Raw genomic sequence first — 27056 nt, forward strand, 5'->3', positions numbered from 1 at the left:
TGGACAAGTAACTATATTTTATTGTATATCTTTTGACTCAAATATTGCCAAGGCAAATACATTCATATTAATCTGTCATACATACATATATTATCAATCTACGGTACAATTCCAAAATAAATACATAGGAGCATAACATATATGCTAACCTTCTAAAGCGCCTGAAATTATTTCTAATAGAGAGAAATACAAAATCACTTTCTAATTTTAAACAAACATAAAATGACTTTTGCTTTCTCTTAGAAATCTTGAAAAAACAATATGTAAATTACTTTGTATCAAAATCACTTTTACTGCTAATCTGGTCTACAAAAATTTGCAGCATGCCTCTGTCTGCAATCTGCACATTCTGTGTTCACAATAACATCCTCTTAAATCGACACTCAATAGAAGTTATTTGGCTTTCCAATTTTAATATTCTGCTCCGTGAGGAATCCTGTGATGGCATTCTTCTGCCAGCCCTTGAAACTCCTGCAGTAAATTTTAGGGTAAACATTAACTTGAGTGTAAAGTAAAAGCATTACAGCCTATTATCTGTTTCAAATCATATTTCAGACCCCCAATAAAAAATATCAAACTTCCATGTCTTGCAGTTGCAGATGATTTTTTATGAACCGTTTATCACTCAACAAACAAATATCATTCAGTTGTTTGCAACATGCAAACAATTGATTACAGAAGGATAATGCACATTGAGCTTACTTTTGGTCAAGATGTGCAATAATTTCGCCACCAGGAAAAGCAGATTTAGTTGCCTCGTATGCAGCTTTTATAGACTGTTTCCAAGTTCCTCCAATCTCCACATTTGTTTCTCCTTTTGGATCTTCCATTGGCACCGAATATCCAGAAAGTACGTGACCAACCCAAACACCGTCTTTCCTGTATTGCAAAAAGCAAAGCAAGTATTCTCATTTTTTTATTCAAGGTTTAAAAATAATTTTGACAAGTGCAAAATTTTATGTAAACATCATTTTCTAGAAGTGTATTAGAACTCAAGACTAAAAAAAGGCTCAAGTAGAAGATTGTTTGCACAAAATGAAGATGTGTTGCATATGAAATGAGGCTAAAGTAGTCTAACTAAGGAAAAGCCACCTTTACCTTCAATCCAGTGGAGTTTAACTCCCATGTTTGTCACCAATGTAATTTATTCCCATAATCTATTTAAGTGTGCAATTTATACCCTTTCATCAATCAGAAAATTCAATTATAAAGTCAATAAAATGGCTACTTACAACACTACATTCATATGCCTAGGCACATAATGTCCACCACCTATCCCAAGAAGGACTTTCTTCTTATCATTCTCCCTGCAGGAAGAGTGTGAGAATTAGATTCAGTTTAGAAAATTTTCATCAATTTTAGAAGGAAACTTTAATCCATAAACGAACCAAACCTAAATATTGGCTCTGCATTGATAAAAAACTTAACTTAGTGCTTATAGCATGTATAAGCTATTTCTATAGCAAAAGATAAAATCAAATCAAACTGTTTTCGTAAGCTATCTATGAGTTGTTGTGAAAATAAATTGAAAACAACTTATAGACATGCCATAAGTTGTATATGTACGCTCTCAGAAACAGTCTCGCAAGTGCTTATGCCAATAGATAAGTTCAAATAAGTCAATCTAAAAGCTCAAATATATAAACAGCCCTATTTTCTCAAACTAGTCCACCAAGGTTAAAATTTAAAACTCAGAGGATCATATGGTAATTACACATTTTGAAACAGATGGAATGCAATGCTACTCGTCGAAACATGCGAAAGATGGCAAGGCCTCATATATACCAAACACCAAACAAACATGCCAATTAACATCACTACATTTTCTTAACATAATCACTCTACCTGCTCCAGTTTCCGACATCAGTCCCTCCTCCAAGTCCAAGTCCTTCCCAGACTAACTGAACGAATCCAAACAATATCATTTTAGTAAAATAAATAAATATCACTAGCTAGATACCAATACAAATCTTTAGCTTTTTACAACAGAATGTATGCACACAGGGAAACTCTACAAATTGAAGCAAAAGTTTTGGGAACGTATAACAGTCCACTCGACCTGAGCCATAACTTGAGCAGCATCTTGTCTTTTCCAGTAATCTTCAGTACTTCCTATACCAGAATTATCCAGTTGTTATACTAGCTCAAATTGCAATTAATTTCTAACAGTTTCTTGAGTAACTGAAGAATAAAATTTAGCAGCCACAAACTACTTCAAAATAAAGTAAAATAATCGTGGCTTATCTATGTGTAAGAGAAAATAATATGTACTAGAAAAACTCAACAAATATGAACATGGATGATGGATGAAAGCAGGAAGGAGTGATCAGGCGTCAAACAAAAGTGATAATGTTACCAACACAGAAAGAGATATCAGGTTTGGGGAAAAGTTGATCAGTCGGGGATCGTGGAAATTAGTTGTTTGCTCAGATTCCACTACAGTGCTAAAGCCCCGGTATTTGGTAACACTTTATACTAAGGTACTGTTTGGCCCGGTTTTTTTTCAGCTTTTCTACGTTTTTAAGGAGAAGCTAGGCCAAACACAATATCAATAAAGTACCTTCGAAAAAGAGTACTTTTTTTAGAATGCATAAAATTGAATGGAATGAGCTTTAACCAAAAGTTGTTGAATGCTACTTCAAAAAACTATTTCTCCCCAATTTATTTCAGAAGCACCTCTCTTCAATACGCTTTTTTCATCCATTTTATTTTTTTTTATTTTTTTTAACCGGTCCATTTAATTTTTTAATGAGGTTCCATTTAAGTTTATTATCTATTTTTTTAAGGAATTTTATTATCTTTTTATCACTTATATATTAATTTCAATATCTTTTGATCATCACAACCACGCAAATATTTGTATTCACGCTGTCAGTGAATGACACCGAATATTTTTATTCCCTTTCTTCAACCACGGAAATACACACACACATTAGTGTTTAGAGTAATACTTTATGTTCCTCTTTCTGTTTTTTTTTTTTTTGTTATGCTAATGCGTATAATTTTTGTTAGTGTTGTGTAATGCGTATAATTATTTTTATAAAATTTTGATTTTAATTAAAAGTACAAGTGTAGTTGCCTAAAAAAATTATACTTATATATAATTTACACATTTGTATTGTAACAAACTATGCATATCTTTTTCTTATTAAAAAAACTAAACATATCTTTTTCAATGACACCAGCAATATAACAAATATAATATTATATATATAAATTCTTATCTTTTTTACCAACACTAAAAATATGGTATTCTTATAACAAAATTTGTTATAGAGTATAATTGGAAAAGAAAAAACCAATTATTCTCATTATATATACACACATATACATATTATAGATATGATTAAGCGTGACGAAGAAAGCAATATAAATGAAGAAATCAGTTCATATAATCCAGGAAGAGTGCAAGATGGAGGCTACATGAATAAAGTTAGAAATCAAATAGGAGTTGCGTTGATGGAGAGTAGAAATATTTGAGTTTGTGATGATTTATGTCTTTAAAAAAAAATGATTATTGTTTTTAATTTTCCAAACTACTTTGATATTATTTATGTTATTATTTGAGCCTCCTTAAATTATTTATCCTATTCAAATATTTAACAAGTCGTTTATATGATGATACAAATTTGTATTCATGTTACATAAAATAAACGTCATTGAGTAAATATAGTATTGGTAAAAATATATCTTTTATATTTTAAACATTTTTTCCCTTCAAAAAATATTTTAGACATTTTTTTATTTATTATGTTAATTCATAATGAATTCAAAGTTTTTTTATTTATAGACAATGCATAAATATATGCAAGGTCCCGGGTTCGAACCCCAGACACCACCAAAAAAAAATAAATTCAAAGTTTTGTACAATATTTTGCCAAACAGCTTTTAACTCAAAAATAACTTTAGAACTAAAAAAAAAAATAAAGAAACCAAACAGCTTTAACCTTTTTCTTAAAGAGCTTTATTTTAACTTTGTTTTAAAGTAGCTTTTAGACCGAAAAAAAGCCTGGCCAAACGGTACCTAAATACCATATCGTGGAACAATAGAGATTTGTTCAAATTATGCTATGCTATAGCACCATTATAGTCATTATTTGACAACACTGGTTGAGGGGGTAGAGTGAGGAAGGACCAAATGATAAGTTGGCCATTTCTTGATAATACCGCAAAGCCAATAAAAAACTGAGCACTTAACATATACACAGAAAGAAAGAAAAAAGGGCAACCCGGTGCACTAAAGCTCCCGCATACGCAGGGTCCGGGAAGAAACAATTTGAAATTGTGTTGTTTAAAATCCTGAATGGACTTTCGCAATACCAGCAAAAATACCCGTTATGCACAAATGAAGTATTAAAATAAAAAACACTGTTTATTTGCAAGTTTCATTTTATTGCTCTTTTGGCACCTAATATCTCGTTTCGCATTGAAAACCAACAAAATATGGAACCTTCTTCGCAAATTACTGGTACTTTCATCAGGCAAAAGATGAATATGAAATGAAAAGGAGATTAATCAACAAAATAAAGACTAACTGAATCTAAAAAAATAAATAATGAAGGATGCAAAGACTTTACAAGGCATGTTCATAGTACGGACTTGAAGACAACAAATAAAGTATGCAATATGCTTATAATAGAGGATGTATCAAATCTATCAATCTAAAATACATCTAGGAGGAAAGAAAGAGTACGCACCAATCTCCAGAAACATAGTTGGCTTATTTGTCATTGGTCCATGATGAGTGGCCTCCAGAGTAATCTAAATTGAGGAAACACATAAAAAGTATGCAACAAGTGCTTTTCAAAATTCAGAACACAAATTTGACAACATTTTGTACTAATCGGCGTATTGCAGAATAATAGTAATTTGTTCAAATTTTTCTATGCTATAGCTACTATTTAACAAAACTGATACATAATATAACATTAAGCCAAACAATCCATGTAACATAATATATTAAGTCATCTTCCTCCAATGGGAAACGATCCATGTATTTGCAGAAATATTCAAAACATAAAGTAAAAGTACTTCAGATAAAACTAGAACACAAAAGGATAATTTAAAAGCAAAAAACCATCACACAACACAAGTAACAATCAACAGGAAAGAAAAGAAAACCGGTTCAAATTGGAATTAAATTAAAATTACAAATATAAGAAAAGAGTAAGGCACCTCAAACTCAGGGACCAGATTATGAGCCTGAGCAATATTTTTCAAAAGTCGAATCCAAGGTCCAATCCTAGGATTTGGCAGTGCTGCCCATCCAGGTTTCCCACCTTGAGGTGGAACATCACCTTCACGCAAATGTGGAACTCCTACAAAAACACAATATTTTAAGAAATTGTTTGTGACAGCCATTTGGGTTGTTTATTTATTTTACCCCAGAATTTACAACATTCACACACTGCACACAGCACACTAGTGTGGCGTTAGACTCAAACCGTCCGTGACCACAATTTGGGTTGTGACATCAAGAATTTGCATGTCTAATTGAGGTCTCATCTGCTTCATTTACCATGACTTAAACTTTTCACACACTCATTTCACCCAACAAATCATTACCAGACAGACTCTTTTTCAATTTGAATTGACTGAAAAGTTGGTACAAAGTACAAAAACTAAAATTTCAAGATACACATAATCATTTCCTTCAAAAACAAAAAAAAAAGATACACATAATCAATATAGCATCCACTCTTCAAATTGAAGCCTGTCTGGTGTCTAGTGTCTGGCATGACACCAACATATGTAGTTACATTCAATGAGTTCTATTTCTCAATCTATTATTACCTATATGTCTACATGTCAGTATCAGTGTCACTGTCACTGTCGTGTCCAATGTTCGTGCTTTGTAGGTTAGAAAGACTAAAAACATATTTAATCCTTATTAAAAAAGGGTAATGAAAAGAAATTAAATACCAATAGGATGAACAGTGAGAGCAGGTTTATTAGAAGCAGCAGTGTGTTTACTTAAGAAGATGACTTCATCAACAACCTCTCCAGTAACCTCTTCCCACCTTGTATCCAAATAATCTTCCACCACTATACTCTTTCCATGAAGCAACACTCTCAACCCTTCATTCACAAAACTCTTCATATCATCCTAAATCAAAAAAAAAAAATTAAAAAATTTAGAAAAATGGAAAACAAAAAGGAAGAAAAAAAGGGTTTTTGGTTGAACCTGGAAATGGGGTCCAGGTTGCCAACCTGGCATGGCTAAGAGGGCATTGGCAGGGTTGATTGAAGCAGGGTCGGATGTTGTTGCAACGAGAAGAGACACCATTGGATGATGATGATGATGGGTTGAAGAAAGTGAAGAAAGTGGTTTTGATGATCTAAGGCTGCGGTTTAGGTGAAAAAAGGGGTGGCGGGAGTGGTTTACTATTGGACAGGAACGAACTATTGTACTAAGCAACATGTCATGTCATGTCATGTACAACAAGCAACAATTGTCTTTGATTAATTTTTTTACTTGAAAACAACAAAATTAATCCTTTTTGCCTTAAATTAATAGACTTAAGTCTACTTTTGACCCCTTAACTTTTTAAATGTTGTGATTTTGAACCCTATGAAGAAGAAAAAAATTACAAATTTAATCCTCTATAAATTAGCTCATGTGCAATATTCATCCTTTTTGCCAGTTTTGACTTTTTCATAGAATACATAGTTCTCCCTTAGAAACTATGCACTTTGCGCAATAAAGTCTATTAATACCAAGACAAAGAAGCGGTTACTGTGCATTAACTAATTGATTTGAGTTAATACTTCAAAATAAACTAATGACTACTACGTTTCCACTCGTTGTTATTTTATCTCCCCAAACGGAAGGTGGAAGCTGGAAGTCTCCTCGTGTCACCTCTCCACAAAGGCACAGGCCAGACCATGGTCAATCATGTTGTAGCTGGTATCCTGGAGCCAACCAAGGTCGGTTCCCTGTTCTCCCACCATCGTGCAGCCATGATAGGTCTGGTGTCATCATCATGCATCGCTTCTATCTTCTTTCTGTTGATGATGCATTTTAATTTTCCACGCCACTGCAAATAATTAAAATTAATAAAGTGAGTTTAAACTCATGGCTTCACAAACATATTTAACAATAAATAAACAGGTAGATTTAACAGTACATAAACACGCAGTTTCAGATATAAAGTGAGTTTAACATTAATAAATAACACGCCATCAGTCGCCTTCCAGACCACGTGCACATGGTACCTCCACAACAGGCCAGTCTCGTGTGGGCCACCGGGATAGTCATCAGGGTCCACCACCTTCTTCTTTCGCCTTCGTCGTGGCTCGACATCTTCCATTTCCTCGTCCATACCCTGCAGCTCCTCCTCAAGCTCCTGCTCCTCCATATGCTGCGATTCCACATCAGGCTGCTCCTGCTCCATGTAACGCACTCTTCGAATTATTTATTTTATTTATTTATTTATTTATTTATTTGAGTTTAGAGTCTGTTCTTCTAGAATTTAATTAACTTATTTGATAAGTGATATTTTGTTATGTGTTATATATATATATATTAGTAGCTTATATTTGTTTATTTAATTATTTTAATGAGATAGAGTCGAATTATATGATTTATTTGATTATGTGGTATGTTGATATTTTATTAAGTGGTTTTATTTTATTATTTATTAGAATATGATTAAATAATAGAATAAGTAGACTTGGGGGGCTGAATTAGAAATTAAAGAAGTTTAGTGGGCTTAAGTAGAATTAAGAGAAGTGGTTAGTGATATAAAAGAGGAGAAATTAGGTTAGAATAGTTTTTATGTGAAAACAAGGATTTGGGAGAAAACAAAGAGAAGAGAAGAGTCAGAGAATGAGAAGTCTGTAGAACCTTGCTGTCAATCAAATCTAAGGTAAGGGTGGGACTAACATTCAATAATCTTGAGTCTATGATTTTGAAAATTGTATTTAACATGTTGTAGGTTTAGTTTTTGAGAATTTGAGAATTAGGGTTAAGAGTGATGATTGTGATGATTTTGAATGAAAGTGAAGTTGAATAATATAGGTTGCTTTTTCTGATTTTTCTTTTCATCTCTGCCCCGAATTTGAAATGAAAACTGATATTGATTGGTACAAAATTGGTCTTAGGTGTAAACACGAAAGTTGTAGGTATGGATGTTAGCTTTCTAATGTCGTTGGTCTGACGTCAAAACGATTTATAGAACTTGAGTTATGGTCAAATTACTGCACGTAGGTCACAGTGAATTTTTATGAATTTCAGCACAACTTTGTCCGAGTTTGAAATGAAAACTGGTATTGATTGGTACATAATTGGTCTTAGCTGTAAACACGAAAGTTGTAGGTATGGATGTTAGATTTCTAATGTCGTTGGTTTGACTTCAAAAGGATTTATAGAACTTGAGTTATGGTCAAATTACTGCACGTAGGTCACAGTGAATAATTGAATATGATTGATGAATTAGTATATGTATGTATATGTTTGTGAATACGATATTGTTCATGATTGATGAAGTTTTATATGTATATATGATGTTTAAGATGTTGATTTACTTTGATGATTAATGTGAGAATATTTATATATTGTGAAAGATGTTGATATGAAGTTGTAATGGTTGTATTAGATGATTATTGTTGATGTTGACTTGCTGTAAATTATTTGATGGTGTTGCCTTGCTGATGTGATGTATTAATATCATTAAGATGCTAATGTTGGTTTAAGTTGTTTAAGTTGTAAGATGTTGATCCAAATTATTGGAGTCATAAGAGATGTCTAAGTTGTTAAGATGTTGAGTCTATTGCATACTCATTTACGTTGGGTGAGGGCTTGATGCTCTGTAATATATATTTATACATAATATGTGAAGGGAGAGGGCTTGATGCTCTGTGAGCCTATTTACACTCAATATGTTGGGGGCTTGATGCTCTAGTTGGTACCACATGCATGATTAAGAAGATGAAGTTGCGTTGTCGTTAAGTTGTCATTTGTCAATGAGTTGTTAATAAAGAACTAAGTGAAGTATTAATATTTATTAATCGTTGTTGTTTAAGTTATTATGAGATGACATATGTGTTGTTATATTATGACGAGATGATGAATATGTTGTTGTTAAGTTATTATGAGATGATGAATATGTGTTGTTGTATTATTATAAGATGATGAATATGTGTTGTTTATATCATTATAAGATGATGATTATGTTGTGTTGTATATGATTATTATTATGGCTTAATTATCTTTTTGGTCCTCTAACTATTTAGTTGATATCAGATTGGTCCTCTAACTAAAAATTGATTTATTTCGGTCCTCTAAGTTTCTCACGTTACTACATTTAATCATTTCTGTTAGTTTTATTCAAATAAACATTATGATTTGTGTTATGTGGGTATCTGACCTCTTGCTTCACACATACATATGAACCATAACAGTTACCAATAATATCAGTCACTATTTAATCATAATACCTTAACAAGGAATAAGACCAAAATGATACTAATAAATAAAGTTAGAGGACCTACATAACACAAACCCTAACGTTTATTTGAATAAAACTAACAGAAATGACTAAATGTAGTAACGGTGAGAAACTTAGAGGACCGAAATAAATCAATTTTTAGTTAGAGGACTAATCTGATACCAATTAAATTGTTAGAGGACCAAAAAGGTAATTTAGCCTTATTATTATTAAGTGATGATTATGTTGTGTGGTCTAAGTTATTATGAGATGATGATTATGTTGTGTGTTAAAGATGATATTTATGATGTGATGATCTATGTTGGTTATGATTTGATTATTATGTGCTATATGATGAAGTTTATAATGTGATGAATATGAAGTTAATGATAATTAGAAGTTGATTGAGTTATTAAGAATCATTACATAAAGGATTATTATTGCTAATACATGAAGTTATTTATGTTGTTAAATATAATTAATGAATTATATGCTTGATATTATTGTTTTGTGAAATCTCACCCTTTCTGCTTGGAAATATTGCTCTTCGTATGAGTAACTTGCAGGTGATCGAGTTTAAGTTGCTGTTAGATTGCTGTCGTGAGTGGATTATCTCTCATGTGTGTCTTTAGGTGCTCTGATATGTAACAGGATAGGAACTTTGTTGCATGCTTTTCTATTCCTTACGTATTGCTTATGAATTTACATGATTAAGTTGTTAATTGGATTTTTATGAGATACTTTAATGAGGCCTTCGTGCCAAAATTATTTTAGATGTTCGAATAAATTTTGCTGCGAAGTATTAAATATTATGTTATTGAATTTTGAAGGATAATTAGTTAATTATTCCGTTTATGATTTTAAGAAAAGAAGTGTGACATTCCGTTTATGTGAATTACTCTGATTAATTAAATGAAATTTTTACGTTGGGAAAACGAGGTGTTATACTCCATGTCCATATTCTCTTGCTGCTCCGGCTGATGCTCGACATCAGCACGGCGTCCTCTACCACCCCGATGTCTCGGAGGAACACCACCTTTCTCCTACAGCCGTCGGAGACACTCTCTCCCATGGGAAGCATGCACTACCTCCCTTACGTGTCGAGTATTAGATGTTGAACATTTAAATTAGGGTAATCAAACATCACAAAACATAAGCAAAAAAACATTCTGGGTTTTTCCGGATTTCAACTTCCGGACATCAACAATCAAGTCCGGAAAACAAAATTCAGATTGCATCCGACCAGAAATAAAAAAAAAAAAATCGACGAAATTAACCATGCATATGTACAGAAATCGAACTTACATTCCATGATGTTTGAAAAGGGTTGAAATGTGGTGTTTTTCATCAACAAAACTCCAAATTTGGACAGGATTTGTGGTGTTCGGAACTTGGGATAATGTAGAGAGAGAGAGAGAGAGAATGTTGAAAGTGAGACTGTAAAACTGTAAAAATGGAGGGTGAAGTTCCTTTTATACTTCGCAATTGTCCGGATTCTATATTCCGAAATACGTATAGATGTTCCGGATTATATAATCTGAATGGCATGTTGGTAATTTGCATAGGACGAGTGAGAAGGCCATAGGATGGGAAAAATAATAGTCTAAATTTAAAGAAAGAATAACCCATAATTCTCAAAAGGTCATGAACATAAAATGGTAAGCAAATTGGATTTTAAACAAAAGATCATGGTTATTTGCATAACTCACAAAGATTTAACAAGAAAAGGTGAGAAATGATGTGTTCATGAGTAATTACTACAAAGTTTTGGACTTGTGATCATTTACATATTTTGTAAGTAATGGAAATCAAATTCAAAGAAAGAGTAGACGTTTTATGAGTTATTACCTTTCTCAAGGTTCTTGGAATTTTCTTTTGTAGAAGAGAGAAGAAAGAATAGAAAATAACAAAGAGAGAAGAGGTAATAAGAGAGGAGATAGAAGAATGAAGAAAGAAGTCAGGAAAGTGAGAGAATGATAGGAAGTGTGAATCACCTACTTTGGTTTGGATACATATATAATCCAATCTGACACAAACACCGCCGTACCGGTGTAATCCTTTATATTTTAAGTATCTATTATATCTCAAATTGCAATCTAACTTACAGAGTCATATTTGCTCATTCAAAAAAAAAAAAAAAAATTTACAGGTAAATGCTTATTTCTATATATATATATATATATATATATATATATATATATATATATATAACATGAGTTTTTATAAAAGACCACATGATATTTCACACCTATATTTTTAATAAAAAGTGCAGGTAATGTTTAGAATTATATATGATTCGTGCGACAGCATGGGTAAAAAGTCTATTTTATAAAAGAATTGGAATATTCTCTCAAAAAAAAAAAAAGAATTGGAATATGTAAGTATGTGTGGTTACCATGTGAGGATAAGAAGATGAAAGTATATATTTTCTCACCAAAAGATCATCTCAGTTACCCTCTAATTAATATCATTTCTACCAATATTCCCTGAAATCATAAATAATTAGTCACTTCTAAAAACTCATCATAATTATTTGCTTACATTTATATTTCTATAACACGTTACTTAATTTTAAACCTAAATGATTGCCGTCGACAGTTATACGTGATATCTAATAAAAATGTTCAAAATCATTTTTGTCGATAAAATAACTTTTTCCATCTAAGTAACCTATACGATGCGATTTTATGAGAAAATTTCCGACGAGGAAATTAATTTTACAGCATAATATATCGTAAATAATTTCATAGTATACGAGGTTCATTTATAAATTTATGCGCGGCCAAATCGTCGTCTATTGAAGAGCTTGAAAATCGTGTTTCAGAAACTTTTTTAAAATTTTACCACTGGTCACTAATGTGACAAAAAACACTAAAATATTCGAGTAGCGATAAAAAATCATCTTCGAAGTCATTATTTATTTTTATTTGAACATAATTTAAAAGAGTTATGTTAAAAGATATGGTGTGCTGTCTTTTTTTTTTTGGTAAGTGTGCTGTTTTTTTCTAATTGATATATATATATATTTTTTTTTTATTTGAATGTATTTTTTATTTTAATGTATGAGCTTGTTTTTTATTTTGGTCTTAATGTATGAGCTTGTTTTAATAAAATATTTTTATTTTCATTAAAATTTAATAAACTTATATTGAAAAATCATAAACTGTTAAAATTGTTATATGATTATTAATTAGCTACAATATAAGAAAATAAATGGAGAGTATTTTCCAGTTTAAAAGATACAAACTTTTTTAGATGATTATTATAAAGTTTCCATAAAAAAAAACTCTCAAAAAGAAAATATTTCTCATAAAATTGGTAGAAAACGATTATTATTTCCATGAAAGACCCAAATTTTGGACAAAAAATATTTATATGAACTAGCCAAAAAATTTCCATTGCCGGGAATCGAACCCGGGTCTCCTGGGTGAAAGCCAGATATCCTAACCGCTGGACGACAATGGAAGATGTGTTACTTCTTCGACATATTAGTATATATAGAATTTAATATGATAAATCCTCCAGAATTTGATACTTTCATCTGAAGTTTATGTTAAAAAGAGGAAGTAAAATTCACCCATGAGAATAAAGGAGAATTGATTCTTTCACAAAATGATGTCTCCTTTTTTTAATTGGATTCATGATTTACAGCTTGAGAAGGTGGATTATGAGCTATACGCCAATAAAGTTGTGGACTACTTCAGCAAAACACTAATGATGTTACAGAATTTTGAGTTGTGAGATGTCGCATTAAATCGGAGAGAAACGAATGAGGTCAATCATACCTTAGCCAGAGATACCACATTCTTTGCTAGTCCTCATATGTTTATTGAGGTATCACCACACATTACCAATTTGATATCTAATGAAATGTTATAAGCTTGTTCCCTTAAAAAACAATTGGAACACGCTCCGGTCCAAGACCTGCTCCAACATTAATCTTAAGTTTTTTCAGTATTTTAGATCATAAAGTACATGAACTGAAGCAGAAACATAGGAGTTCTACTTATCGCTTCTAGTTTTAGCTTCTCCTTGGCATTATATATCACTATTTTAATTGTAATCTGAAAATAGTTTTTACATTTTATTGTTTCCAGAAGATACATACAATTGTTTGTTCGGAACCTCTTAGTTATCAAGTAAAAATAACACAAATTTTAAGAAAACATGTTCTGGCGTTCACGGACAAGCATTCACAAAGAACATCACATCTACAATTCAAAGAAAGACTTGTATAACAATCAAACAACATTCGGTTAATGCTTCACATACTTCCTTACAGTCAAAATGTGCGAGAATTTCGCCACCACAAAAATTAGATTTATTCACATACTTCTTTTATGCCTAATGCTAAATCTCGCGAGAGTTGGTATCACGAATGGATTGCGAACTCAGCTGATTGGTTGTTATCACATACTGCATTGATATTTTCCGGTAAATAAGGAAGTGGGGACACGTTGCTTGCCTTTTAAAAGCAACACGACAGCTTCGTGGAATTTCACAATGGAATTATTCGCTTGAAATAGCATTGCTCTTCTTATAAACTATTTCCAAGTTCCTTCAAGATCCACATTTGTCTCTTCTTTGGGATCTTCCATTGGCAGTGAATATCCAGAGTATAGGTCACCAGTCCAAACACCATCTTTCCTAGATTGCAAAAGCAAAGCAAGTATTAGTCTCATATTTCTTTTAAGCGAAAAACATACCCACGAATATGTATAATGAGTTTAAAAAGTTCAAAATTCCAGTTCTAATGTCACCCCTCTAGAAACAGAGTATGAAGTCGACAAGCCTTGTAAAAACTTGCAATTCTTTGAAAACAAAGGTTGCTCAATTACACACCAAAGAAATTCACGGTAGCAAGGTTATTGTTTCTCAAACCCTCCTTCCAAACACACCCTAACACAAAAATGAAACAACCATATGGTTATTGTTTCTCAAATTAGTCCATATAATTCTGCAATACCATCAAACATGAAAAACTATTTAAAAATGGTGGAAGGGAAAATATAGTCCATGAAGGCCAAAAAATTAAAATCAGCGGACCATATGGTAAACACATATGCATCTCTTAAAACAGCATAAAGATATGTGAAAGATGTGAAGGCCTCATTTTTTTCTTCTCTTTTGAAGAACCGCGTGAAGGCCTCATATATACACCAAACAATCATACTTACTAACATTGCTACAACTTAGTATAGTTATTTTACCTGCACCAGTTTCCCAAATCAGTCTCTCCTCCAAGTCCTTCCCAGACTAACTGTAAGAATCCAAACAATATCATTTCAGTAAACAAGATAAAATATTTCTAGCCAGATGCCCACAATGTTGCCAATCACATATCATGGAAAATAGTGGTTTGTTCAAATTTTGCTGTGCAACAGTGTTGTAGTACTGCTATAGCCGCTATTTTATAAACTTTGTGTAACGTATGTGTACCACAAAGCAAATAGCAATTTGTTCAAATTATGCTCTGCTAAAGCGCCGATATAGCCTCTACTTAACAGCATTAGATTGCATGCCCATGCCAAGCATTTAGGTTTTTAACGCCACTGCTCATGTCAATTTTTTGTTATTTCAATGATTTCTTCCCTGTTGCAACCTTGACAGACCTTAGAAAACTTTGCCCGTTCATATGGAGCGCTCAACGACGTTTTCTTGCCTTAGGACTGCTAACAATTTCTCAACTGAGAGAGCAAATAATGGAGTTTCTAATTCACCCAGCATTAAAGTTACTGAACTTTAGGATAAATCCTATTGTTTGCCAACCTAGCCTCAACTTTAGTGAAGTGTACTAACTCGTGTGCTTTTCATAGAAGCATTTGGTGTCTGACCAAATATTAAGTTAACTCCCATTTGACACTGAAAGTGGAACTAGAACCTTCTATTCAATGTCACACAAGTAGGATTTCCTGATACTTAAACAAATGTTGTATATTAGACCCAAAAATGGGTGGCATAGAATACTAGGATCTAGTTCCACCTTCAGCTTTAACTAGGAGGCAGTTCCTCCAATATTTGAACATTTCTCAGATATTACGAAATAATCCACGCGAAATAGCATGATCTATGAGGCATTTACTCATTTTTTAATTCATTCTTTAATTCTGGTAAGGAAAATTGTGAAGGTCTCAATGCTTAAAAGGGACAGTCTTCAATGGAAGGGACATGTTAAATAAAATGAAGTCCCACGATAAGTAATATATCAGCATACAGTTCCAAATGTGCATATCATGCAAAAAATATCAAAAAAAATAAACAAGCGCAAAAATTGAATAAAAACACCACTATATATATGCAATCTCATATCACCGTCAATAATATATATATATATATATATATATATATATATATATATATGCATAGCCAAAAGTATAGGCATGATTGTCGGATGAATAAAGGAGTAATATGTGCAAATTAGCTTGCAGTCACACTCACGATTCAAAAGCAGTCAAGGAAAAATATTATACGAACTGCATAAAAAAAATGTTTTTTGTGTAAAGTTAATCTTTCTATGCTTCCATAATTAAATTTGACTCGGTGGGATACAAATTCAACCAAGCCAAAAAAGAAAAGAAAAAGAGGGACCCAAACAATGAGTTTGGGTTGAACAGGCTCAGATTCGCCTTTTCACAGACAAATGAGAGAAGTTTGCAAAGGCTGCGCAACAGCATTTATGCAAAGGACCAAAAGGTAATTTCACACAGACACGGAGTCACAATGCCTTGAAATAGCTATTCACCCAATGTCTGATTCAATAGTTGAAAGCATCACTGCCATGTTGTTAAAGAGGATGAGATAGAAGAAGAAAAAGAAGTACATAATTGAGACGAAATATATATGTATATGGATCGAAATGTGGTTTATGATAGAACATTATGGTGTAGTTTGATCCATGTAGTTGGTTGTTGATGTGTAAAGAGCTGCTTGCAAAGTTCACCGAGAAGGATCATCGGCTTGCACAGCAACTCAGAGCGGCAACAACACTCAAGACAACCTTATCTCTGAGTGTGGAGCCTCATACTTGAACTAACAAATATTAAGGGGAGAAACCCTAATTGCAGGGTTTCAGATAAAGGCTCAGATTCACCTTTTCTCAAACAAGAGGCAGAAGAGAAGTGCCTCACCATGGCTGTGTTACCAGTATTTGTAGAATGGACCACAATGGTATTTTCAAACAGATACTGAAACACCTTGCCAGTGATAAGACTCTTCAACCTGTTTAATTTAAAAGAGAAAACAACATCACCGCCTCCTTGTGTCCTATATCAAGAAACGTAATTCAAAAAAATCATATCATAGAAGAAATGTGTGAGTAACAGAGAAGCTTAACAAATGCAGAAATAGAAAATCTGATAGTCTTAGAGACAACCTGATACATAAATAAAACACACATTGCGTGATAAAAATACCTTAGAATTTATTAAAACAGGAGTGGCATGCTTCTCCTGAAACCATTTCAGCATATAAAACCGCCTCTTCATCTGCATCTAACAAAAAAGAAAAAATACACTTCAAACAAAACAACATAATGAAAAGAAATTATTAAGGTTCAAATACTAACCATTTGAGATAGGAGAGTACAAACCATCTACTAGTTCTCTTTTATTTTTTATATATAAAAAAATGGATTGATTGTCCAAGGCTTGCAGTAGTATAGTTTTCTCAGGAGTTAAGCAACTGTTACTTCTGAGTCATTCCCTTTCCACCATGGCCAAGTGTATCTAAACATATTTCAAGAATGAAAAAATAGTCGAGTATAATAAACTATAATCATAGAAATTCTTTTTGGAGCTCACTTCACGCGAAATCAATTAGTGTGTGTACAAATATGCCCCACACAAATTGATGATGAGGGTCAAGTGAAACGCATACTAAATACTAACACTATCATCAATTAGTGTGTGTACAAAATAGCGATGTGTCCCATAGTCGTATGCTTCCAACAAGTAACTTGACTTTATGTGGGAAACAACAAAAATTCAACAAGACAGACGAAAGACGGAAAGAGGAAAAAAAAATCCCCAAAACAAATGGAGTTAGGGTTTAACAAAAGAAGGCTCAGATTCGCCTTTTCTCAGACAAAAAAGAGAAGAGGTTTGCAAAGGCTGCATCAACAGAATCTGTGCAAATGACCGCAAGGGTAACTTCACACACATACATAGTTACCTAGCCAGAAAACAACTCTTCATACAATGTCTGATTCAATTGCTGAAATCATCATCACTGCCTTGTTATCTAAGAGGAAGAAGAAGGAAAAGAAGCTTATGTATGGAACAGAAACAGAAACAGAGTATGTGTGTGTATGTGTGTATGCATGGAGGGTTTTTTGCGAATTTCACTAAGAAGGATCATCAGCTTGCACATCAACTCAGAGGAGTGACAGCTCTCAAGGCAACCTTATCTCTCTCTGAGGATGAAGCCTCACACTTAACTAACGATTGTAAACCCTAATTGCAGGGATTCCAAGGGAGGCTCAGATTCACCCTTTTCTCAAACAATAGGCAGAAGAGAAGAGCCTCACCATGGCTGCGTTATCAGTATATGTAGAATGAATCACAATGGTATTTTCAAACCAATACTGTAACACCTTGCCAGTACTTAGGCTCTCCAACCTGTTGTTTGATCTAAAAGCTGAAAACAACATCATAGCCTCGTTATATCCTCTATCGAGCAACTTATTCCTATAACAATGTATCACCCAAAAAATGTGCAAGTCATATATGAGGTTTAAAAAAAATGCTATAACAGAGTATTCAATAGAGATAACCTAATATATAAAACACACGAAACATGTTAAAAATACCTTTGAAACCATTTTAAGATAAAAAACCTCCAACTCATCTGCATTTATAAGCAAAACAAATGCAGTTAGACAAACAAAACACCGCAAAATGAAAAGTATGAGAAGAAATAAACTACTAACCTGTTAGGAACCCAAAATTAGATTAGTTAACGTAGTTATGGGTTGTTAGAGTAGTTGGTTAATATGTTAGTTATTTGTTTAGTTAGGTTGTGTTTCTATTTTAAGTTGGTTGCTTGCGATCCTGTCTCTTTCCCTTGTATATGAAGTCTAAATAAAAACTTCCATTCCCTTGATCGCTTCCCTTTTGCAACCATAATAGCAGCCAGGCAAAGTTATCATGTATATTCATATATAAGATGGAGCCCTCAGCAATGTTGTCTTGCCTTGCCTTGCCTTGAGAAGCCTAACAATTTTCTTGGCCATTTTCTCAACCGAAGGTCAAATAATAGTGTCTAGTTCACCTAGCATTGATGTTTCTGAACTATGTCACAGATTCTATAGTTTGCTGACCTTGCTTCAGCTTTAGTGAAATGTACTAATAATTCCTGTGTATTTTTTATACAAGGAAGAAATTGTGTTTGGCAAAAAAAGGCCTCAAATAAACACGATTTGAGATAGGGTGGGTTGAACACAAGAGGGCTCAGATTCGCCTTTTCTCAGACAGAAGAGAGAAGAGGTTTCCATAGGCTGCGTTGGGCATCTGTGCAAAGCGCCACAAGTGTAACTTCACACAGACACAGAACCACCTCGCCATGAAACAACTCTTCACCCAATGCTTGATTCAATTGCTGAAAACATCATCACTGCCTTGTTACCAAAGAAGAAGAAGAAGAAGAATGAAGGGGTTAACATTGCTTTGTTATCTAAAAAGAAGAAGAAAAAGAAAAGGTTAATATACGCGTTGTTAAATAGCAGCTATAGTGGCGCTATAACGTAGAGGAATTTGAACAAACCGCTATTATTCTGAGATACGCTATCCAGTACAAAATATTGTCAAATAGCGGCTATAGTGGCACTATAGCACTATTGCACAGCGGAAGTAATAGAAGGTATGTGTGGAGAGTTGTTTGTAAATTTCACTGAGACGGATCATCGGCAACCACAGCAACACGGAAAGGCAACAACTCTCAAAACAACCTTATTTCTCTGACTGTGAAGGAGCCTCACACTTAACGACTAACGAAGTTAAAAAACCTTAATTCTGGGTTTCAAAGGAAGGCTCAGAATCACCTTTTCTCAAACAATAGGCATAAGAAAAGAATCTCAACATGGTTGCATACTTAAATACCTTGCCAATACTAAGACTCTTCAACCTATTGTCGGATCTAAAAGCTGAAAGCAACATCACTGCCCCATTGTGTCTTCTATCAAGAAACTAATTTCATACAAATCAATAATATCACAGAAGAAATGTGTAAGCCACTGCTTTAACCTAATACTCCATCTGGTCCTAAGTATAAGGTTATGTTTGGATAGAGGATTTTGGAGAGGAGGGCATACTTTTCTATTTTAAATTACAAATATCATAAAATGTTTTTTTTAAATAAATAAAGTGTTATTGAAGTATTATATGATAATTTATCATGCTGTTCTTTGAACTTTTTAAAATATCAAATGTATATATTAAAATATAAATTTAGCCCTACAAAGCCCTTCCCTCCAAAAACCCCTCTCAAACAACCCTAAGATAAAGTTTAGACCAAATACATCAATTCTTGTTTGCCAAACTTTCTTATAGTTCATATTGAAGGGAGTATAAAACACATGAAGCTCATTGAAAATACCTTTAAATTTAACATTGAAACCGTGGAATTCATCTGCATTTTGTGAAGAAAGAAAAGAATGCAGTTAGCAAAGCTGCAAAACAAATGAATATAATCAAAAGTAAGTGAAGATATAAAATACTAACCACCATTTGTGATTTGAGATGGTAGAGCACCAAAGCCTCGTTGAAAGTGGTGTGACAGTGATGCATGCTTGAGTTCAATCTTCCGCAGCTTTCTCTTCAATTTTACCCTATCCCAAATCCCAATATAAGCAAAATAGATTTGTACACTTTCACTTGCTTCGAGTGGGGAAATGGTAGGTCTAGGGGGAAGAGAAGTTTATTAGGTTTCATTGAGTATTGTGAGTGAGTTGCTGAGTGGGTATGGTGAAAGGTTATTGAGATGAAAATAGTACAAGGAGAGATAACACACTGTGGGCTACTTATTTCTTTTTTTTTCCTTCCTAGTTTTGAATAAAAAGTGTTTTTTCTTTGGAATGCAAATATTGTGTTCGTATCAAAACCATTTGAGATAGGATAGTTCCAATCCCTCTAGTTCTCTATTTAAATATTTACATATAAATAAAAATATATTGATTGATGTCCAAGGCTTGCTTTGTTATAGTTTCCACAGGAGTTAAGCACACATTCCTTCTTTGGTCTTTCTCTTCCCACCATGGACAAACATATCTATATAAATTTCAAATTTTAAAAAATGAAACAATATACAATATCACTTCAAATGAAATCATGATTCAAAAAAGACTTCAAATGACAACAACTAAACATGTACTGTGTAGAAAACTGTTGCAGAGATGTGGGTCAGTAAAGTGAAACACAGTTGCTATCATGTGTGCACTGTACAGCATTAGAATTTGAAACGGTTTGCATACAAAGCTTTGCAAATAGAAGGATTCTATAAATATAGTACAACTTGTTTTGAAAGGTTAAAAGACTTTGTTAATTCGATGATCACTTCCCTGTTGCAATGCAACCATAATAGCAGCAAGACAACATTATCATGTCCATTCATGTATGAGATGGAGCGCTCAGCAACATTGTTTCGTATAAAAGAGGCATCCCGACCCAAACACAATTTGAAATGGGCTGTACAGAAGAAGGCTCGGATTTGCCTTTTCTCAGACAAAAGAGCAAAGAGGTTCCTAATGGCTGCATCAACAACAACATCTGTGCAAAGTACAACAAGTGTAATTTCACACAGACACAGAATCGCCTCGCCATGAAACATGTCTTCACCCATTGTCTGATTCAATTGCTAAAAATATCATCACAGCCTTGAGAAGAATAAGTAGAAGAAAAAAACAAGTGAACAAACATTGCCTTGTTATAAAAAAACGAAGAAGAGGAGCCTTGTTATCGCAACGGAAGTTATCTTCCGATGGGATCGGTTCGTAACTTCTGATCGTTTAAAACAGGAGCATGTGAGCAATGAATGATGTCAGAAAAGCAATTTTCCAAAAATGTTGTACAAATATCATATCTCTTCCCAAACACAAATTGAGATGGGGCAGAACAAATGAAGGCTCAGATTCGGCTTTTGTCAGACAGAAGAGAGAAGAGTTTCCCAAAGGCTGCGTCAAACCACCTCGCCATGAAAAATCTCTTCACCCAATGTCTGATTCAGTAACTGAAAACATCATCACTGCCTTGCTATTGCTATCTAAGGAGAAGAAGAAGAAAAAGAAGTATTCATTCCATTATTGTATTAAGAAGAAGAAGAAGAAAAGGAAGATTATGATGAGGAACAGAGGAAGTAATAGTATATATGTGTTGAGAGCTGTTTATAAATTTGACTGAGACGAGTCATCGGCTACCACAGCAACACAGAGGGGCAACAGCTCTCAAAACAACCTTAACTCTGTGAGTGTGGAGCCTCATACTTAAACTAACGACAAATGAGTGTGTAAGGCTCAGATTCACCTTTTTTTCTCAAACAATAGGCCGAAGAGAAGAGCATTAACATGGCTGCATTATCAATATCTGTAGAATAAACCACAAAAAAATGGTATTTTTCAAACAGATATTAAAAACACCTAGCCAATATTAAGACCCTGGCTTCAACCAATTGTGTGATCTATAAAAGCTGAAAACAACATCACTGCCTCATTGTGTACTCTGTCTATCTATCATGAAACCAATTTTTTCAAACAAAGTAAATAATATGACAGAAGAAATGTGCAATTTGTTGGTGAATGAGGGGAGCCCGGCGAATTATCCATATTGGAGAAAAGCTTATGACAACCGCATCTTTCACCCAAAATCCTAAGACGTTGGGTTCACGGATCTAACCAATTATATGTTGTTTGACCTTTACTTTTCTAAACAATGTGAGATTTCCAACTCACACTTAAGTATAATATTCCCTCCGGTCCCAACAAAAAGCGCATTGAAAATAGCTTAGCATGTATGATTAAAATCTAATTAATATATAAAATGTGCATTTTAGGAAGGAAGAAAGAAAGGTAAGCTGCTAAATGAAAAGAAGAAGAAGAAGAAATGAAAATAGTAACAACCCACCATTTGCATGCATTACATTGCTCGAGTTCAATCTTCCGCAGCTTCATCTTCAACATTTCCCAGTGGGTAAGTGTAAGTGAGGCACCGAATCTTGACACCAATGAGCATAAAGAGACAACAAGAACCACGACCTCGAAAAAACCAAAGTCATCGAATGATGTATGCATATAAAGGTTTACATACAAAAATTACTTTCATATAATATTTTACACTATTTAAAATTATATTCCCCAACTAATTCCTCATTATGTTTTATTTCCAAAGTACCTGCTTAGCTCTAATACTTGTGTCGGATTGCATCATCTCATCTCTTAAAGGTAAATTAATTGTAAAAGAAAATACTTCATCTGGTAACATTTATAAACAAAAAACTACTTTTTTATTAGTTACATAATGTATTTAGTCTATAAATACATTAAATGTTTATTGAATCTAAAAAGTAGCTTTTAATCTATAAATATGATTCAAGGGAGTACTTCTTCCGTCTCGTAATATGGGTTTTTTTTTAGTTTTACATTATTAAAGAAATAATTAATAATATTTATAGATGATTGAAGTACTCCCTCGAATCATATGTTTGGATAAGGGTATGTTTAGATAGAGGATTTTGGAGGGGAGGGCATACTATTCTATTTTATCAATTACGGACGTTATAAAATGTTTTTCTAAAACCAATTAAGTGTTATTGAAGTATTATATGATCATTTATCATGTTGTTCTTTCAACTTTTATAAAATATCAAATCAAATATATATTAAAATATAAATTTAACCCTTCAAAGCCCTTCCCTCCAAAAACCCCTCTCGAACAACCCTAAGATAAAGTTTAGACCAAATACATCAATTCTTGTTTGCAAAACTTTCTCATAGTTCATACTGAAGGGAGTATAAAACACATGAAGCTCATTGAAAATACCTTTGCATTTAACATTGAAACTGTGGAATTCATCTGCATTTTATGAACAAAGAAAAGAATCCAGTTAGCTAAACAGAAATAACAAAATGAAAAGTAAGTGAAAATATAAAATACTAACCACCATTTGCGATTTGAGATGGTAGAGCCCCAAAGCCTCGTTGAAAGTGATGTGACAATGATGCATGCTTGAGTTCAATCTTCCACAGCTTTCTCTTCAATATTACCCTATCCCAAAATCCCAACATAAGAAAAATAGATTTGTACACTTACACTTGCTTCCAGTAGGGAAATGGTAGGTCTAGGGGGAAGAGAAGTTTCTTAGGTTTCATTGAGTATTGTGAGTGAGTGCCTGAGTGGGCATATGGTGAAAGGTTATTGAGATGAAAATAGTACAAGAGGAGAGAACACACTATGTGTTATTTATTTCCATTTTTTTTCCTTCCTATTTTTGAATAAAAAGTGTTTTTTCTTTGGAATGCAAATATTGTGTTCCTATCAAAACCATTTGAGACAGGATAGTTCCAATCCCTCTAGTTCTCTATTTAAATATTTACATATAAAAAAAAAATATATTGACTGATGTCCTAGGCTCGCTTTGTTATAGTTTCCACAGGAGTTAAGTGCACATTCCTTCTTGGTCTTTCTCTTTCCACCATGGACAAACATATCTATATAAATTTCGAATTTTAAAAAATGAAACAATATACAACATCACTTCAAATGAAATCATGATTCAAAAAAGACTTCAAATGAAAACAACTAAACATGTACTGTGTTGAAAACTGTTGCAGAGATGTGGGTCGGTCAAGTGAAACACAGTTGCTATCATGTGCAGCATTTGAATTTGAAACGCTTTGCATACAAAGCTTTTCAAATATAGAAGGATTCTATAAATATAGCACAACTTGTTTTGAAAGGTTAAAAGACTTTGTTAATTCAATGATCACGTCCTGTTGCAATGCAACCATAATAGCAGCCAGACAACATTATCATGTCCATTCATGTATAAGATGGAGCGCTCAGCAACATTGTTTCATACAAAAGAGAGATCACGGCCCAAACACAATTTGAAATGGGATGAACAGAAGAAGGCTCAGATTTGCCTTTTCTCAGACAAAAGAGCGAAGAGGTTCCTAATGGCTGCGTCAAAAACAACATCCGTGCAAAGTACAACAAGTGTAATTTCACAGAGACAGAATCGCCTCGCCATGAAACATGTCTTCACCCATTGTCTGACTCAATTGCTAAAAATATCATCACAGCCTTGAGAAGAATAAGAAGAAAAAAAAGAAGAAGTGAACAAACATTGCCCTGTTATAAAAAAAACGAAGAAGAGGAGCCTTGTTATCGCAACGGAAGTTATCTTCCGATGGGATCGGTTCGTAACTTCTGATCGTTTAAAACAGGAGCTTCTGAGCAATGAAAGATGTGTGAACAGCAATTTTCCAAAATGGTTGTACAAATATCATTTCTCTTCCCAAACACAAATTAAGATGGGGCAGAACAAATGAAGGCTCAGATTCGGCTTTTGTCAGACAGAAGAGAGAAGAGTTTCCCAAAGGCTGCGTTAAACATTTGTGCAAAGTGTAACTTCACATAGACACAAAATCACCTCGCCATGAAACATCTCTTCGCCCAATGTCTGATTCAGTTACTGAAAACATCATCACTGCCTTGCTATCCAAGGAGAAGAAGAAGAAAAAGAAGAATTATTCATTCCATTTCCATTGTTGTTTATTAAGAAGAAAAAGAAAAAGAAGATTGTGATGAGGAACGGAGGGAGTAATAGTATAAATGTGTTGAGAGGTGTTAACAAATTTCACCGAGACGAATCATCGGCTACCACAACAACACAGAGAGGCAACAGCTCTCAAAACAACCTTAACTCTCTGAGTGTGGAGCCTCATACTTAAACTAATGACAAATGAGTGTGTAAGGCTCAGATTCACCTTTTTTTTTCTCAAACAATAGGCCGAAGATAAGAGCCTAAACATGGCTGCATTAGCAATATCTGTAGGATAAACCACAAAAAAAATGGTATTTTTCAAACAGATACTAAAAACACCTAGCCAATATTAAGACCCTGGCTTCAACCAATTGTGTGATCTATAAAAGTTGAAAACAACATCACTGCCTCATTGTTGATGAATGAGGAACAAAATGTTATGACAACCGCATCTTTCACCGAAAATCCTAAGACGTTGGGTTTACGGATCTAATCACTTATATGCTGTTCCAACTCAGACTTACTACACAACACAAATCACACACAGAGTTTGTAAACCTAACAAACAGCGCATTGAAAATAGCTTAGCATGTATGATTAAAACCTAATTAATATATAAAATGTTGCATTTTAGGAAGAAAGAAAGAACATAATGCAATTAGGTAAGCTGATAAATGAAAAGAAGAAGAAGAAGAAATGAAAATAGTAACCAACCACCATTTGCATGCATTGCAAATTGCTTGAGTTTCATCTTCAACGTTTCCCAATTTCAATCCCAGTGGTGGGTAAGTGTAAGTGAGGCACCGAATCTTGACACCACTGAGCATAAAGAGACAACGAGAAGACCTCGACAAAACCAAAGTCATCGGAACTAGACCGATGATGTTTGCATTTAAAGGTTGGACTGATAACAATTAAATACTGTAGGTTTTTTATACTACATTTCTGGCAATATAAAAGTAGGCAATATAGTAAAATAAATTGTGGATCCTATCACTAAGTGAGTCTAAATATCATTAATTATATTTTACTTTTTTCAAGATTTTATGTATTTTTGTCTCTTCAAATGGAAGAAATTGAGAAAGACATAAATGGAGAAGATCTTAACTCATCTTTAAAGGCATAAGTTAACATTTGTCAAAAAAAAGAAGGAAAAAAATTGTAAATAGGGCTCAGCATGGAGCACCAAGCTTCAACACCGACTCCAACTCTGAAGGAGGAGTCTGCCAATATGTCACACCTAACTTTGAAGAACAATCGAGTTTGCCAAAAAAATACGCGCAACAATTTCCCTCTCTAAGCACATGTTAGAAAGAAATGTTAGGAATATGCTCTTTTAAACCAAAGATCTCCGCCAACAAAGAAGTGTATGCATACATATGCGAGTGGTCTGGATGTTAAAGAAGATAGAGGACTTCCAGAGAATCTATCTCGTAAATAACCTGTTGAATATAGTTTCTTTTTATCAACTTCAAACCATGATAAACACCAAAGAGCTCAACAAAAAGCACATCCCCTGCCCCTCATTAGAAGAGAAACTCAACATTCAATCACCCTTGTTCTCACGAAGTAAACCTCCAGAGCCAATGTCACCAGAGGTACCGCAACTTCCATCAATATTCAACTTAACGCATCCATCTTGAGGTGAGGTCAATACAAACTCAATTAATTTTTTTGGGTTAAATAACTTAGTGGTTATAAATCATCTCTTAAGATGAATAAGTGGAGTGTATGTGGTTTGAACCTTGACCCCTACATATTAATGCAATGTCCTAACCGATTGAGCATGTGTGTCGTAATGGCCTCATACTTGGTCAAAATAAAGTGGGATTGGACGACGACACAACAACTCATGTTCCTTGTTTGTAGCCCTACTAG

General features: G+C 33.6%; 2 protein-coding genes and 1 non-coding gene across 12 annotated transcripts; all 3 read right to left on the reverse strand.

Moving 5' to 3' along the window:
- On the reverse strand, window positions 1-6425 carry LOC11440472 (D-aminoacyl-tRNA deacylase). Its single transcript, XM_003628680.4, has 9 exons — window positions 6185-6425; window positions 5923-6106; window positions 5176-5318; window positions 4698-4761; window positions 2060-2112; window positions 1846-1901; window positions 1233-1307; window positions 703-879; window positions 1-471 (listed from the first exon to the last, which is right to left on the reverse strand). The coding sequence occupies exons 1-9, from the start codon at window positions 6419-6421 to the stop codon at window positions 384-386; spliced, it is 1077 nt and encodes a 358-aa protein (XP_003628728.3). The 5' UTR covers window positions 6422-6425; the 3' UTR covers window positions 1-383.
- A 6396-nt stretch (window positions 6426-12821) lies between these two features.
- On the reverse strand, window positions 12822-12893 carry TRNAE-UUC (transfer RNA glutamic acid (anticodon UUC)). Its single transcript has one exon. It is a non-coding gene; the product is annotated as a tRNA-Glu (tRNA).
- A 690-nt stretch (window positions 12894-13583) lies between these two features.
- Window positions 13584-26102, reverse strand: LOC11411182 (uncharacterized). 10 transcript variants are annotated; one of them, XR_003008117.2, is made up of 11 exons: window positions 25893-26102; window positions 23571-23677; window positions 22538-23485; window positions 20144-20689; window positions 20019-20051; window positions 18235-18272; window positions 17017-17152; window positions 16841-16918; window positions 14639-14688; window positions 14271-14327; window positions 13584-14075 (listed from the first exon to the last, which is right to left on the reverse strand). XR_003008117.2 is itself a non-coding variant. In XM_024773779.2 (11 exons), exons 2-8 carry the CDS (start codon window positions 23634-23636, stop codon window positions 17123-17125), a joined length of 438 nt encoding a protein of 145 aa, XP_024629547.1. In that variant the 5' UTR covers window positions 23637-23677; window positions 25893-26097; the 3' UTR covers window positions 13584-14327; window positions 14639-14688; window positions 16841-16912; window positions 17017-17122. The 10 variants fall into 10 exon arrangements, 8 of the variants coding, with proteins under 8 accessions (XP_024629547.1, XP_024629549.1, XP_024629545.1 ...); XR_003008116.2 differs by having other exon boundaries at window positions 14189-14327; XM_024773779.2 differs by having other exon boundaries at window positions 13584-14327; window positions 16841-16912; window positions 20144-20250; ... (1 more) ...; window positions 23453-23485; window positions 25893-26097.
- Between the last annotated feature and the right edge of the window lie 954 nt (window positions 26103-27056).

Source organism: Medicago truncatula, chromosome 8, assembly GCF_003473485.1.
Source record: "Medicago truncatula cultivar Jemalong A17 chromosome 8, MtrunA17r5.0-ANR, whole genome shotgun sequence".
NCBI classification, from domain to species: domain Eukaryota; kingdom Viridiplantae; phylum Streptophyta; class Magnoliopsida; order Fabales; family Fabaceae; genus Medicago; species Medicago truncatula.